The 16,644-nt window shown below is 54.9% G+C and overlaps 1 protein-coding gene across 6 annotated transcripts; it reads right to left on the reverse strand.

Moving 5' to 3' along the window:
- Positions 1-309: 309 nt before the first annotated feature.
- On the reverse strand, positions 310-15,610 carry CAPG (capping actin protein, gelsolin like). 6 transcript variants are annotated; one of them, XM_054728216.1, is made up of 10 exons: positions 15,578-15,610; positions 8,415-8,450; positions 8,071-8,243; positions 7,831-7,985; positions 7,481-7,648; positions 5,521-5,670; positions 5,078-5,170; positions 3,820-3,952; positions 1,034-1,122; positions 310-485 (listed from the first exon to the last, which is right to left on the reverse strand). In XM_054728216.1, the coding sequence occupies exons 2-10, from the start codon at positions 8,435-8,437 to the stop codon at positions 420-422; spliced, it is 1,050 nt and encodes a 349-aa protein (XP_054584191.1). In that variant the 5' UTR covers positions 8,438-8,450; positions 15,578-15,610; the 3' UTR covers positions 310-419. The 6 variants fall into 6 exon arrangements, with proteins under 6 accessions (XP_054584191.1, XP_054584193.1, XP_027987573.2 ...); XM_054728218.1 differs by having other exon boundaries at positions 8,071-8,240; positions 15,578-15,596; XM_028131772.2 differs by lacking the exon at positions 15,578-15,610 and adding an exon at positions 15,254-15,328 and having other exon boundaries at positions 8,071-8,240.
- Positions 15,611-16,644: the final 1,034 nt, after the last annotated feature.

The following is a 16,644-nucleotide window of genomic DNA, read 5'->3' on the forward strand; positions in this document are numbered from 1 at the left end:
CTCGGACCCCCAGCCGGCTGCCACAACCTTCTCCCAGTTGGGAACGTGAGACTGATCTGAAGCCTCTGGCTGCAAGTGATCCTGAGCCTGGCGCTGTGCCACCTCCCTATTGGGTTCACAGCAGTACCTGCCAGGCCCACTGGGACTCCCGGCCCCTCTGCCTTAATCCTGCAGAGCCAGCGCTGGCCCCTCGGAGGGAAGAGATTGGCCCCTGGGTCCCACGCCCCCCCCAGCATGGGAATGAGCCCAGGTGAGCAGGTGAGGCGGGGAGAGTGAGCCCCGGGCAGCAGTGCAGGCGGAGAGCGGGGGGGGGAAGCACTGGTCTCTTTTATTGAACACCTCGCGGGGGCACCTCGGACTGACCAGGCGGCAGGAGGAAGAGCAAGCAGGCAGTGGGTGTGCACAGCGAGATGGCCCTCTCACTTCCAGTTCTTGAAGAATTGCTTGAAGATGAGACTCTCACGGCCCTGGGGCAGGATCTCCACCTGCAGGGACAGCAGGGGGAGACTTGCTCACAAGGATGCCATCTCTGCCTCCGCCAGGGAGGGGCGGGGCCAGGGAGGGAGGGGCTGGGCACCAGCTGTCCAGGCCAAGGATGCTCCTCCAAGGAGATAAGAGCTGAGAAAGACCACAGGTCACGGCCAAGGAAACAGACTGCTTCCAGGACGTAGGCAAACAGTTTGCGTGATGCACCAGTTATAGATGAGCCTTATCAGCTCCCCTCAAAATGGTTTGTGGAGTCACCAAGCTGGGGTGAGAGGGGGTGGTACCAGCTTGGGACAGTGGCCCAGAAGTGCACAAGCTGTTCAAAGGCACACCGGCTCCCAGGGGAGTGCTGCCCAACATCCTCTTGGAAAATAACATTTAAGTTTTTCAAGGATTGAGAAGAGCTTCCCCGCTGGGTGGGTCTGGTAGGGAGGCCGGACTGTCCCTCACTGCCTGAGGCTTTCCTGCCCTTCTTGTCCCGTCTGAGTGGCAGCAGGTCAAGGGAGGTGTCCCGGGAGGAGGGTCCGGGGCACGGGTGTCTCCTCACCTGCGTGTTTGGGGCGTACCGCATGCGGGAGATGAAGTCCTCGGCCACTCGGAGGGCCGCCTGCCGCTCCTTCTCATTAGCTTTTCGCCCTGGACCACAGGAAGGAGATTTTTCAAAAGATCAGGAACCCTTTCTAGCCCACATGCCGTTTTTCTTGAGGAAATTTCAGGGGGTCCCCAGAATCCCTGGCAACTTTAAAAATAAGTGGGCCAGGAGGTGATAGGATTGCTGAGCTCTCTGGAGGTATGAAGCCAGCCCTTGAGGCTTCTCCCAGCCTGGCAGCTGAGCCAGATGAAAAGTGCCCTTCTGCCCACTCATCCACTCTCCATCAGACCTGGGGACATTCGTGACGTTAGAGCCATGGCCCCACCCCAGGACCCCTGGCCTCCTGGACCTGCCACGTTCTGTAACCAAGCCTTCACTGTACAGCCGACTAGGACAAAGGGTGTGACCGACTCCAGTCTTACTCCCATGGTGCCAGATAGCCGACACAGGCCTAATAGTGATGCCAACTAAGAGCACAAGAAGGAAGACCCCAGAGCCATCCATTCTCTCCTGGAGGCAGTCCCTTAACACAGATGGGCCCCAGCTTAAGGCATTTTCCAAGGCAACAATGTTGTCCACCGTGGTTGGCTCTCCAGTGCTAAAGACGAGCAGACCCAATGGAATCCCGTGTGGCAACCCCCCGAGACTCGGTGCCTAGCCTCACTGCAGTGTCCGCCTCTCCCAGGAGTGGAATTCGGAAATCCATCGTCCTGAATTTCCTGGTGAGCACTAGTGAGGCGTCTGCCGCATAAGACCCCCACCCCTCAAGAGAAGGCGCCCTGGCCTGGGATAATCCACTCTCCTCACTTCCCTGTCCCCCGAGAGAAGCCTTCCATTTGCACAGCGTTCCATTTACTAGACGGGATGCAGCCTGATTCACGTCTTACATCGACTGCGTTGACTTTCCTTCATTAACACAGTAACTGCAGATCCAGCTCAAGTGGCCTTACCCTCTCTCTAACGATACTGGTGTCAACAAAACAAAATCGTTAATCCATGCAGCCGAGGCAGGCACAGGAGAGAATTCTGAGCTGCAATAACACCCAGAACCAACGTTTCACCCCCAACCTCATGGAACCAAAAAGCTGAGACGTGACTGGAACGTGATCAGCTGAGTCCTTTCAGAATCTAAGGGTCTGTTGTCCGGAACGACCCGGTGCTGAAGTGAAGCCCTCCGACTGAAACCTGCCCGGCCAGCGCTCCACACGCCAGCCTGTCCTTCCCTTACGCTACCCCCGCCCCCCAAACCTCGACCTGGGAGGCGATTTGAGGCTTGCTTCCTATCTCCTTGCTGGTTGACTTCCCAATAAATGCGTTTTTTTCTTTTCTCAAAAGCCAGTGCTGCCCTGGCCGGTGTGGCTCAGTTGGTTGAGCGTGCACTGAAAAGTCACGGGTTCGATTCCCAGTCAGGGCACATACCGGTTTGTGGTTCGATCCCAGGCTGGGGTGCATACAGGAGGCAACCAATCTGATCAATGTTTCTCTCACATTGCTGTTTCACTCTCTCCCTCTCCCTTCCTCTCTCTCTCAATATATATATATAAAATCATATATATATATATACATTTAAAAGCCAGTGCCATAGTCCTGGCTTTAGTGCCCCTGCTTGGTAACACCACCAACCAGGCTACACTATCCAGTTAGCTACAAATGCTCTAACTTAATGTGGCGTATCCTTGTCTGTGATGTGACCAGCTACCCTCCAGATATCTTCCTGGCTGGCAAGTTTGTTTTTTCTTCTCTCGTTTCTCTTCCCTAAATTGTCTGGTTCTTTGCTTGGGGTTAATTACACTCCCATGGAGGTCTGCACACCAGCCTCCACCCCCACCCCCATGCTTGGAATTGGTTCCATAGGAAGGAACCCTGAGGTAGGAGGAGAAAGGCAGCCCCCCCCCTACACACACACACACACACACACACACACACACACACACACACACTTTAACTCTTAGAAACCTGCCAGGCTGCTTGCTGCTCCCGGCCCTTCCCTGAAGCAACAGCATTACTGCCCAGCAGCAGCCACACTTCGAACACCCAGCACCTCTCTAGCCTCCTGGCCAGGCTGGGTCTGCGAGTGTCTCCTGGCCTTGGCTGACCCTGGGTTGAGCAAATATACCATCAAGACACTAGAGATTATACGGTTTCTGTTTTCAAGACGTTTATAACCTGGCCGGGGAGGTAAGACGCGCTCATGAACAGACAAGTGCGGAGAAGATACGGACCTGCCGGTATCGCTCAGACACTCAGCTCTGTCTCAACATCGCAGAGTCAGACCAAGGAACAGGCCTCTGCACAACAGTGCTTCTGTGTCCAACCCAAACAGTCTCGTGGAAAAGCAAGTTCTCCCGGTTCACTGCCCACTGCATCAAGTGAGTCAATTTATCTAAAATGCCTGTCACTCCTCAAGGCAGAATGGCGGGACCAGGGTCCTGGGAGCTTCCCGGGCTCCCCCCACACCTGCCCCCCCCCCCCCAGTGCCTAGTGAATCAGAATGGGGGGGAGGGGGTGCCCAGCCATCTGTTTTCACAGGCCCTCAGCCCTCCCGCAATCCTGAGGGATGCTCAAGTTTTAGAATTAGGGGGTGGGAACAGAAAAGAGAAAGCCGGAGCCTGAGGGCAGGCCCAGAGTATTGGGTCCGGAGGCTCTTTGGAAGCAGGCGACTGGCGGGCCCTCTAGCGGGAAGCCTGTGGGGTCAGAGCAGGCCGGCCTCCGCCTGGCGTGGCGACGCCGCTCGCTCGTACCCTTCCAGATGTAGATCTTGCCGCAGAGCCCGTTGTCCAGCACAAAGCAGTCATCAGGTATCAGCAACTCGACGGCAAAGGGGCTGGAGTCGGCCACCTTGGTCAGGTGCATCTGTCCAGTGGCGTCAGAGACCTTGGGGAGGACGTGCCAGATTAGTGTCAACACAGCCCCGTTCACACGGGGCCCAAGCTGAGGTCCCCGAGGCGCTGCCTCGCACATACACCTCAAACCTTCAACAGGGCAAAGTAACCCTTAGGCTGGCCCACACTACACTGTTCCAAAGAACCCTTTGCGAAGGTAACAAGAAAGCAGATATGATGAGGACTGGACCGGTGACTAGGAAGACGGAAAATTAAAACGTTCAGAATGAGCATCACTGACATCTGTTCAGCAGAAATGCCTTCTTTGTCTCCTAGTCGGAACCCTATTTGGGCTTCTGCCTGATCAGTGCATCCCAAATAGTTAGTCTTTTTATCTCAAATAAAATGCTTGTTATCTCTCAGTTTGAAAGGCTATTTTTATTTTTATTTATTTATTTTTTAATTATATATTTTATTGTTTTTTTTATAGAGAGGAAGGGAAAGGGAGAGAGAACTAGAAACATCAATGAGAGAGAAACATCGATCAGCTGCCTCCTGCACAACCCCTACTGGGGATGTGCCCGCAACCAAGGTACATGCCCTTGACCAGAATCGAACCTGGGACCCTTGAGTCTGCAGGCCAACGCTCTATCCACTGAGCCAAACTAGCTAGGGCGAAAGGCTATTTTTAGACTAAAAGAGCCGTGTTGGATCACCCTCCCTCCAACACACAGTCCTAACCTCGTCCAGGGCCCAGGGAGGAAGCTGCCTCCCTGCACCACGGCCCCTCCCACGGTCCAGGAAGCAGACGGGACAGGGAGGACGGCTCTGTGGGGCAAATCCAGGCAGCCCCAGGCCTCCCATCACCCTCACCACTGCAGCCCAGAGGCCCCAAATCCATTTGGAAATGAAGTGGATTCCACATGACAAATAAAATGCAAAGATTCAAAAAGTAAAGCTCAACATCTTCAGATGTCCTTCTCCAAGAATGGGCCGGAAGTGGAGCAGCATTTATCTCCTCAGGAGGGCCCGACATCCACCCTCCCATCCTCCTCTCACTCCAGCCCTGGGTAAACTGCCCCGCTGCCCGGACCAGACTTCCCACTGCGCTCTCCTCTCCCTCAGCCCCCGCTGCCCCCACCCCTGCCTGGTCCCAGGGCAGGCCCCGGACGCCCACCTTATACAGAGCCGCAGCGTGGGCATTCGTCTGGTCAGCTGTGAGGTCTTCCTCAGGGTTGCCCTCCTTCAGAGCAGGCTTGGAGCCCAGGACCTGCAGGAGCCAGGGAAGACTAGGTTCCCAGGGATTCCTGGCACCTGTCCCAGACCTTCCCAACCCGTTACGCCCAGGGCCACGGCCTCGGGTGGGGCAAACTGTCCTGCACAAGGGCACCCAGCACAGATGAGGGCTGGGTCCAGGCCACCCCAAGTGCAGGCCACTGGTCCATCCGCCCACAGGGGTACTTTACGCTGAACCACACCAAGGCACCCTGTGAACTAGACATTAGCATCGGCCAAGACGCCCCTGCCCAGTCCTCCACTGACCACCCTCCTGCCCCCCGCCGATCACAGCCTGTCTCGCAGCTTCCAAGCAGAGGCCTCCCATCCCAACATCCCCTCCACCTGGATCATCTCGGCAGGCTCCTCCCCATCGGTGACGATCTCCACCTGGGCCTTGCCCTGCCGCTCGCTGTCCCGGATGGCCAAGGCCAGGTCCCGCGCCTTGTTGCGCTCCAGGATGTTGGATTTGGCACCGCACCAGGCGAAGATGTTCTGGCGGGAAGGGGGAGGCCGGGTTAAAGAAGGCTTCTCTGAGCATGGTAATGACAACACCTGCAAGTGTTTCCCTGCCCAGCCACCCCCGCCCCTCACCTCCCTCCTGCTTTATTTTTCTCCAGATCACTTATCAGCATATATTTCCACATCTCTATCTTGTGTATAATCTATCTCCCCTGACTAGAAAGTAAGCTTCCTTAGGACATGAGTGTTTCGTTTTGTTTTGCTTTGTTCATTGCTGTATGCCCAGTGCTAAAACAGAGACTGGCACACATTTAGGCACAAAATGAATGAATGAATGAATGAATGAATGAGTGAATGAATGGGTGAATGCCATCCTTGAGCATCCTATCTGCACCCCTGCCAGACATAGCCCTCCCACCTCTCTCAAGCTGGTCCTCCTGCCTCCACCTCATTGCTCCTAGTCCTCCTTCCATTTCTGCCCACAATCTTCGGCACCACAAGATGCGGTCCAGCCCTGGCCAGTTGGTTGGGCATCGTCCCATGTGCCGAAAGGTTGCTGGTTCGATTCCCAATCAGGGCATATGCCCAGGTTGTGGGCTTGATCCCTGATAGGAGGCGTGCAGGAGGCAGCCGATTGATGTTACCTTCTCACATAGATGCTGCCCTCCCTCTCCCTCCCTTTCTCTCTCTCTAAAAAGTCAATAAATTATTTAAAAACAAACAAAAAAAAATGTGATCCAGACTCTTCCAACCATAGTCAGATTCCTCATGACCTGGGTCTCACCCTCCTTAGTAATTTTGATCCCATGGCTCCTGTCTCCGCCCTGTCCCTGCTGTGGGCAGGCATGTCCACACCCTTCCCTGCCTCAGTGCCCAGCTCACCTGTCCCTTCACCTGGGGTGGCAGTTCCCCTCCATGAAGGCACCTTCCTGGGTCAATGGCTTTGGCTCAGGTTTAAGAGCCCCACCCTTCCCAAGCTCCCCCAGCACGGTCACTGCCTCTCATCACATCCTGCCATCGATTACTGCAAGTGACAGGCCAGGCCGTCATGGCGAGCAATTAGCGGAGCCCGGGCTGGCTCAGAGCGGCCATCGGGACTCACTGAGTGGAAGGATGAGTGAGGACGTGAATGAAGGTCTGGCAGCAGCTAACTCAGAGGCCCAGGGGCTCTAGGACAGTGGTTGGCAAACCGCGGCTCACGAGCCACATGCGGCTCTTTGGCCCCTTGAGTGTGGCTCTTCCACAAAATACCACGGCCTGGGCGAGTCTATTTTGAAGAAGTGGCGTTAGAAGAAGTTTAAGTTTAAAAAATTGGGCTCTCAGCCCTGACCAGTTTGGCTCAGTGGATGGAGCGTCAGCCTGTGGACGCAAGGGTCCCAGGTTCGATTCCGGTCAAGCGCATGTGCCTTGGTTGTGGGCACATCCACAGTGGGGGGTGTGCAGGAGGCAGCTGATTGATGTTTCTCTCTCATCCTGGGTGTTTCTATCTCTCTCTCTCCCTCTTCCTTCCTCTCTGTAAAAAATCAATAAAATATATATTAAAAAAAAAAATTGGGCTCTCAAAAGACATTTCAATCGCTGTACTGTTGATATTTGGCTCTGTGGACTAATGAGTTTGCCGACCACTGGTCTAGGAGGAGGAGGGCCGGCTCCCGCTCCGTGCCCGAGGCCTGGCTAGACGGCAGAGGGAGGTTGCTGCTCTGAATACACAGATGTTTCTAATGGCTGGAGTGGCCCCACGTGGAACGGCCTTACAGCAGCCCAGCTGCTCTCCCTCTCCCCGGGTCCCCTGGTCCCTGTCCTTTCGAAAGACAGAGCGGTCCTTCCCGCCCTGCCCACCCACCTGGCCCAGGTCCAGGATGAAGCAGTCCCCGGTGTTGAAGCTGTCCCAGCTCAGCGCCCGCTCCGTGGCGCGGATATTCTTCTTCCCCTTCACCTGGTAGAGCTTCCTGACGGCCTCCGGGGTGGCCTCTGCGGAGATCTTGTGAAACGCTGACTCCACGCCGCCTTCCTGCAGCCCAGGGGACCGGCCTCAGAGGGCTGGCGGGAGACCCAGCGCCCTCCCCTCCCATCCCACTGGGAGACGGGCAGACTCGTGGGGAGGACCCAGCCCCGAGGACACCGGGGCCTCCAGCCGGGTGAGGACCCGCCGGAACGGGCGGGGCTGGGAGAGAAGCCGCAGGGCAGGCTGACCTGGTACTTGAGGCCCCGCGGGAAGTAGCTCATGAAGAGGTCGGACTCGTTGCCCTGCACCTCGCGGTGCTGCACCGGCCGCTCCCCCAGCAGGGTGTTGAGGTGCACGGCCAGCACCGCGCAGGCTCCCTGCTCGTCCCGCGAGGACTGCTGGCCTGGGGCGGCGGGAGGGGGCAGGGCCAGGCCCGTGAGACCCTCGCCAGCCTGGGGGCCCGACCCCCCTACCCTGCCGGCCCTCACCTATCCACAGGTGCAGGTGGGAGAACTCCTCCGTGCCATTGTACAGCACCAGGTAGGAGTCCCCCGAGAAGAAAACGCCCTGGTTCTCACGGGCCACGGGCACCGGCTTCATCTTCTCCACCCGCCATACGTACAGGCCGGGGTCCTGCACTGACGTCGAGAATGGAGAGCTGCTGTGGGAGGAGAGAGGGTTGGCAGCGGCCAGAGCCCGAGAGGAGTGGCCTGGAGCAGAGAGACCTGGGCAGGCCCGGGGACTGCGATGTGGGGAGGAGGGGTGCTGGGAGGAGAGGCAGCCTTGGAAATGAAGGAGGGGGGGGCGGGAGAGGATGGGGTGCACAGCCTACCTCTGGGGGATGGGTGTGTACATGCTGTTTCCAGATCTGGAAAGAGAGAAGACGCCGTTATTATTACAAATGTCATGACGACCACCCTTCACAGTGGTCCGGAGAGGCCCTCCCCGTTGGCCCAGTGGTTTCATGTTCCTCAGCAACTTCATCTCCAAGAGCACAATATCACTCATGAACACCTGGCTCCATGATGCTGGCAAAGAAACGGAAGCTCAGAGAGCCTAAGTCCAAAGGCACACAGCTAGAAAGCGGCTAGGAAAACTGGGTGTCTGGCTCCCGGGCCAGTGTCTTCCCCATGCTGTGACCACTGAGCCACACCTCTCTTCTGCTTCCAGACCGGGGCATGGCATGGGGCTGGAATGCAGCTCTCTAAGCAATAACTGCTTATGTTATAAAGTCTAAAATCAATGACTTAAGTTTCCACCAAAAAAAAAAAAAAAGCAAATTAAACCCAAAATAATAAAAAGAAAATCTATACTAATAAAAGGGTAATATGCAAATTGGTCATGACACCCTCACAGTAATAACCAAACAGCAGGCTGCGTGGGGCGACAAGGCCGGCGGGGGGGGGGCAGTTAGGGGCGATCAGGCAAGAAGGCAGGTGAGCAGTTAGGAGCCAGCGGTCCTGGATTGTGAGAGGGATTTCCGACTGCCGGTTTTGGCCCAGGGATCGGGCCGAAACTGGCAGTCAGACATCCCCAAAGGGGTCCCGGATTAGAGAGGGTGCAGGCTGGGCTGAGGAGACCCCCCTCCCCCGTGCATGAATTTCGTGCACCGGGCCTCTAGTAAATAATAAAAATGAGAGCAGAGCTGGCTGGCGTGCTCAGTGGTTAGAGTGTCGGCCTGCACACCGGAGGATATCAGTTAGATTCCTGGTCAAAGGCACGTACCTGGGTTGCAGGTCCAACGCCCCCATCAGGGCGCATGTGGGAAGCAACCAATTGATGTGTCTCTGTTACATCGATGTTTCTCTCTCTCTCTCTCTCTCTCTCTCTCTCTCTCTCTCTCTCTCCCCCCTCTCTCTCCTCCCCATTCCCCCTTCCTTCCACTCTCTCTAAAATCAATGGGGGAAAAATATCCTCACTCATCTGGTGAGGATTAATAAATAAATAAGTAAATAAGAGCAGAAATTAATAGAAAACGAAAAAAAATAGAGAAAATCATTGAAGCTGGTTTTTGGAAAAATATCAATAAAATTGATGAAATTCTAGACAAACTGGTTAGGAAAAATAAAAGATACAGATTCCCAACACAGAAATAAGAAAGATGATATCACTACAGATTCTGAAGATATTAAAGAGATAAAGAATTACAAAAACTTTATGCTGATATATTCAACAACTTATATAAAATGGGTAAATTTCTTGAAGGATACAAATTATGAAAGTTCATTTAAGAATAAGTAGATTACCTGCATAGTTCAGGTATCTACTAAACAAACTAAATTTGTACTTAAAAAGTCCTCTCCCCGCCCCCCCAAAATAAATTCCAAGTCCAGATATGTTCTACTAAAAATTTAAGGAAAACATAATACCAAGTATACAAACTCTTCAGAAAAGAGACCACTTCTCAATTTTTCCTATGCTGCCAGCATTATCTTGATAGAACAAAATCAAATAAATATATGACAGCAAAGAAAATTAAATCAATATCACTCATGAACACAAGGCACAAAAATATTAACAAAATTTTAGCATATGGAATTCCATAATCCTATCTAATAAAGAGGGAATATTGCTAATTGACCATCACTCTGTTACAAAGATGGCTACACCCACAGCTGAGGCCAAGTTCCCATAAGGAGCCTTAACAAGCAATCAGCAGGGACCTGAGGCTGTGCCCTCCCCCACCCCCGTGCGGCTTGACAGGGGACCTCAGGCTGCACCCCTCGCCCTGGCGTCAGGCTGGGGAACCTCAGGCCGCGCCCACCAGGTGGGGCTTGACAGGGGACTCAGGCCACACCCCCCACTCTGTCACCAGGCTGGGGGACCTCAGACCGCACCCCCCCGCCCGGCGGGGCTTGACAGGGGACCTGAGGCTGTGCCCCCCTGCCTGGCTGGGTTTGAAGGGGACCTCAGGTCGTGCCCCCCACCCAGCAGGGTTTGACAGGGGACCTCAAGGTGCACCCCCAGTGCTGGGTGGGGGGAACTCAGGCCATGCCCCCCACCCAGCGGGGCTTGACAGGGGATCTCAGGCCATGTCCCCTACCTGGCGGGGCTTAATAGAAGACCTCAAGGCATGTCCCCCGCCCCGGTCTGGGCTGGGGGACCTCAGGCCAAGCCCCCCGTCCTGGCGCCGGTCCAGGGGACCTGAGGCTATGTCCCCTGCCCGGCAGGGCTTGACAAGGGTGGGTCTGGATCTTGCCCAAAGTGGGGGGGCGGGGGAAGGGGGCCAGCCGGGTCTGGGTCTCACTCGATTTTGAGGTGCATGTGGGTGGGCGGGGACTTGACTCTGGGTTCTGTGGTGCGCCCCAGACTCTGACAGGAGGAAGGTTTTCATATACATTTTACTAATTTTCTTTCATCTCTGACACTTCTATAATAGAGAAAGGGCAAATAGCAATATTAAATTATTTCCTCTAATTAATCCCCTTTTAATGTGCACGAATTTTGTGCACCGGGTCACTAGTATAAATAATAAAACATATGACTAAATGGAGGTTTATCCCAGGAATGCAATGTTTGTTTAACATCTGAAAATCAAGCAATGTAATACACCCTATTAACTATCTCTTTATTTTTATCTCAATAGATGCAGAAAAAGCAGTTAGCAGAATTCTATATCCATTCCTGATTTTTAAGAAAAAAAAAAAAAAGTTGCCCAGCCGGTTTTAGTGTCAACTTATGAACCAGGAGGTCATGGTTCGATTCCCCGGTCAGGGCGTATGCCTGGGTTGTGGGCTAGATCCCCACCCAGTGTGCGGCCTGCAGGAGGCGGCTGATCAGTGATTCTCTCTTATCATTGATGTTTCTATCTCTCTCTCCCTCTCCTTTCCTCTCTGAAATAAATATAATTTAAAAAAAAAAAACGCACAACTTTTAAAGCCCTGACCCAGTATCAAAACAAAAAATAAACAAGCAAATGAAAAAAACTTTCAGCGAACTTCCTTAACCTGATAAAAAGGTATCTACCAAAAACAAACAAAACCCAGAAAAACAAAAAACCCTAAAGCTAACATTAAACTTAGTACCTTCTCTAAGGTACTAAGTCTCTAAGTCTAAACTCCCTCTGAGGAATGCCACCCATTCTGGGGCATCAGCTACCATTTCTACAGACCAGCTCCCTTCAAATGCCAGAGTGGTGAACACCATCTTTACTCTGTAGGTCGGGAACAGCAACTTTTTTGGGACAAAAATTATTCAAGGGAAAAAATGGTAAAGGCAAGCACTTTAAACATATATTAACTTTTTAAAAAAGAGCATCATCCTGATATGCCAAGGTTTTGGGTTCAATCCCAGATCGAGGCACATATAAGAATCAACCAATGAATGCATAAATAAGTAGAACAATAAATCTCTCTTTCTCCCCTGCCCTCCCTCTCTCTCTAAAATCAATCAATAAAATTGTTTTTTAAATAATACAAATAAAAATTCAGCAAATGCAGTAGCTACAGCTTCACTCACTGTCTCTTTCATGTGTTCCCATTACTAGAGGGTTTCTTTTTTTGGCTTAAAATGCAGAGCCCACACCAGCAAGTACTGCAACACAATTAGCATTTTAAAATATTGATTTGAGAGAGAAACATCAAATTGTTGTTCCACTCATTTATGCATTTAAAAAAAATTTTAATACTCACTGGAGGACATGCTTAGAAAGAGGCGGAGGGCGGAGGGGCGGGGAGGAAGAGGGAGAGGGAGAGGGGAGAAACATTGATGTGTGAGAGAAATACTAATTGGTTGCCTTCTGTACATGCCCAACCGGGGATCGAACCCGCAACCCAGATATGTGCCCTGACCGGGAATCGAACCGGCAACCTTTCGGTGCATAGGACGATGCTCAACCAACTGGGCCATTCCCTCAGCTGAACAGCATTTTTGTAAGGAGAGCCCCAGTGGTGCAGGGTAAGGGACCAGGAATTTCAGGGTGAAGAGGCAAACTGGCACCATCAGGAGATTCTTGGGGGCTGGGAAAGCAGAGAAAAGTCTTTGGTGGGGGCGGCTAGAAGAGCAGCGGGTGTTGAGTCTGAAGAGCAAACAGAGGATCGCTGGAAGATACCATGTAAATTATGACTTTCCTTTTCCACTCTTTAACTTACCACATAGCTGAAGGCATTTTTTTGGAACCACACTTCCCCCAAGAGGGGAGGCAGTGAGGGGGAGGTTTGGAGCAGGAACCTGTAACACTTCTCTGTCCCACAGAGAGTCACATGCTGTGCCCACATCCCCTGCAACAGGCAGCCAGCCGGTGACTCAGGCCTGAGGCGGTGAGGCCACTGCCCTAGCCCAAGCCGGTGGGGCGAGATGGAACGGAGATGGTGTGACCAAGAGGACCAACGTCAGCTTGGCTACTTTTCATTCTGAGATACTGATCTGAGAGCTCAGGCCACAACCCAAAAGCAGGCAGCCCACGGGCCTCGGAGAGCCACTGCAGCGTCGTGATGAAAGGGGCTTGGCTGCCTGCTCCGTCATCACCCTGGCTCTCCACCGTGGCTGCCCGTTAGGATTACCTCAGGATCTTATACAAACAGGTGGCCAGCCAGCCGGTGTGGCTCAATGGTTGAGTGAGCATCAATCCATGAACCAGGAGGTAAGGGCTCGATCCCCAGTAGGGGGCGTGCAGGAGGCGGCCGATCAATGATTCTCTCATCATTGATGTTTCTATCTCTCTCTCTCCCTTTCCCTTCCTCTCTGAAATCAATAAAAATATTAAAAACAAAACAAGCCGAAACCGGTTTGGCTCAGTGGATAGAGCATCGGCCTGCGGACTCAAGGGTCCCAGGTTCGATTCCGGTCAAGGGCATGTACCTTGGTTGTGGGCACATACCCAGTGGGGGGTGTGCAAGAGGCAGCTGATCGATGTTTCTATCTCTCTATCCCTTTCCCTTCCTCTCTGTAAAAAAATCAATAAAATATATTTTAAAAAAACCAAAACAAAAAAAAACAGGGATGCCCAAACCCCAGGCTGGAGACTTGGATCCCACAGGTCCGCAGGGGGCCTGTGCGCCAGCACGTTGAATGTAGGTTCCAGGTGATTCTGAGGCTGCCAGTGAACTGCCCAGAGCTGGGTCTCACACTTACCTGCACATTAGAACCACCTGGAAGGCTGTAAAAAAATCCCATTGTCACAGGCCACATAGCAGACCAGTTAAAATCAGACTGAGAAATTCCAGGTGCCTCTTGGGCACCCCGTCAGAGCTGCCACCCCCGCTGACCCCTCAGGTCCCCGCCCCCCAGCCTGCTGCTCCAGCCTCGCCCGCAAGGTCCACCTCCCATCCGGCCTTCACTCTCCCGTCCCTCCCAGCCCCTCTGCCCAAGCCCACAGTTCCTGGAGCCCCCTCAGTGCGCACCTCCTCCCTCATGCCCATCAAAGTCCCTCCACACCCCACAGCCCCATATCAAGTCCCGGGAGCCTTCCAGGGCATTCGGTGGCCTGGGCCTTCTCTGGGAGTTCTCCCAGCCCCCTCACCTGGGCCCGTACACTTCAGTCCCTGCTTGTAGGCTCCCTTAGAGCAGGACCTGACCACCTCACGGCTCAGCCAGAGGAGGGGACAGGCCTGAGGGCCCTGCAATTCCTCAAGCAGCCCCAGAAAGGCTCTACTCAATTCCATTCAAGGTCGGTGCTGGGAGTTTGGCCCCGGGCAGGATGGGAGGGGGCGCAGAAATGAAGACCAACCTGTGGCCCTGGTCTGCCTGGAGGGGCCGTGGAGCAGGGAGCCAGCACAGCCAGCGGGACGGCAGACAGACCGCCCCTGGGTGGCGGGTGGCACAGAATCCCAGTCCTCAGCCTTAGAGGGAACCTTAATGCTAACCCTGCAGGGGCTCCAACTGTCAGACCAGACGGAGCCTGAGAGCGCAGGACTGAACAGAGTGAGACAGGCTGGAGCAGGCGCGGCAGAGGCAGGACCAGGGATCCAGTCAGACTGTCCTGGGTCAGCGTGGGAGCGCATGCCCTGGAGCCTGGGCGGAGGGGGGCTTGCTGATATGCTTACATTTCAGGCAACGCCTGGAGGCTGTCAAATGACAAAAGTCCTCTGTTGTATCCGTGCTCCCTGATTCCACTGATCCCCAGCAGGCCCCTTCGCCTCCCGGTCCCAGGGTGTCCCTAGCTGTGAAACGGAACAGTCCCCACCGCTCCCCAAACAACACCAGACCCTCCAGTGCGGGAAAGCGGCATTCTCACGAGCTGGGTCCAGAGGCTCCAGGGCGGTGCGCTTCACCCTGATACCAACAGGACCCCCTCCCCCCTGCCCCCTCCCCCTTCACCCTCACCCCTCTCACACCCCAGGCAGCCAGCAGATCCTCAGCAGGATCTGGAATTCAAATGCTCGGCCTCCCCCCAGCCACTCTACAGTCACCCCACAGTCCGGTCTTAGGGACAGGTGTCCTCAAGTCTGAATGCATTTCCAGGCCAGCGGAGGGCCTTCTGGGGTCCAGCCACTCGGGGAGGTGGCCTCAGTCAGCACTCACACACCAGGACCAGCCCCCGTGCAGGAGTTCCCCATCAGGATCCTGATCCCAACCCATCACCTCCGGGCGGCTGCTGGCTCCTGTCAGGCGGGGCACCTGGCACCTGGCAGAAAGCTGCCAGGACACAGTGGCTCCCAGCAATGAGCGTCTCCTTCCAGACCCCGGCAGCCAGCCCCGCGCCCGCCAGAGGGTCCCGGCCAGCCCTTTCACCTTTCCGCAGCGCTGCTTCTACTTCTACTTTCCAGGCTCCGCTTCCTCCCTTCCTGCCCCACCCCAGCCTCTCACTTCCTTCTGGCTCCTCGGGGCTGCCCCACCCACCTGCCCCACCCCGCTCCAACCCCGGCTGGTGCTGCGGGCCCGAGGGTTCCAGAGACACCCACAGGGAAGCCGAAGTCCACCCCAGCCCGGGGCGGGGGGAGGTGAGGGGGGAGAGGTGAGGGGGGGGGAGGCCCCTTCCCCAGGATCGGCATCCACCAGCGAGGAGAGCCACTCGGACAGGAAGGCCACGCCGGCCGGCTGGCCTGTTGCACTCACCAGCCTCAGGCAGGCTGTCTGCCCCGCGCCAGCCTCCACGGGTTAGTCACTTCTCCTGGGTGGGGTTCCTGCCTCTGCAGGGACTTTTCCCTCCTCCCCTGACTGGTCTTTTTCTTTGCCTTGAATGCATTATTTTTTCTTTCACCTCCGATGGGGAATGGGAAATGTGCGCCTGTGGTATCGGAGTCTATACTGTGTCCTGCAGGCTGAGGCCCTTCAGGTGTGCCTGGCCAGCTTCTCCTCCCTCCACCGACCATTACCGTCCGCCCGTCTCCTCACCCGGCGGTCTCCTCGCCGGGCCCTCTGGGGCAGCAGTGACAAGTGTGGTTGTGCCTGCACCCAGGGGCCACCCTCTTGCATACATCACATCAGAGGGCCCTGGACTCCTCTGGTCCAACTCGCTCACCTCCCAGAGGAGGAAACTGAGGCCTGACGGTCACGCAGGGAGCCGAGGCAGGGCACGGGGAGCTTCCATTCCCTCTGAGGCCACGCAGAAGAGTGCGGCGGAGTCCGCGTGGGCTCCGGGAGAAAGTGAGCACCCAGTTACACAGCCACACACGCGTGGCTGCTCAGCCAGGGCTGCCCCCCTGTCGTGGACACAGGCAGGCCTGGTCCAGGGCCGGTCAGCAGGCCAGTTAGAGATCATAAGGCTCAGCCCTCAGGGTCCAGGCCCCACGTAGGAGGAAGCAGTGTGAGCAGTGAAACGAAATCAATGCATGTGTTAAGTTTCTGGACCAGAGCAAGAGGGGAAGTTAAATGTTCTCTTCAAAGAAATGCAGTCTGGGAAGGGGGCAGCTGGTATCTGAGTGTCTCAGAGGCTAAACTGCTGGCATTAAAAGTAGGGTCACCTGGGTTGGCACCCCAGGGGAGCCAGGGGCTGGGCAGGTAAACTGGTGCAGTGGAAAGAGTTGAACAGTTTGGGTTCTTACTGGCTGTGCTTCCTGGGGCAAGTGACTTAATTTCCTGGAGCCTCCGTGTGCCCGATCTGTAAAATGGGCATAAAGTAAGGTGACCAGATCATCCCGCTTTTGGCGGGACAGTCCCGATTTTTAACAATTTGTCCCACG

Source organism: Eptesicus fuscus, chromosome 16 (genome assembly GCF_027574615.1).
Source record: "Eptesicus fuscus isolate TK198812 chromosome 16, DD_ASM_mEF_20220401, whole genome shotgun sequence".
Taxonomy (NCBI): Eukaryota; Metazoa; Chordata; class Mammalia; order Chiroptera; family Vespertilionidae; genus Eptesicus; species Eptesicus fuscus.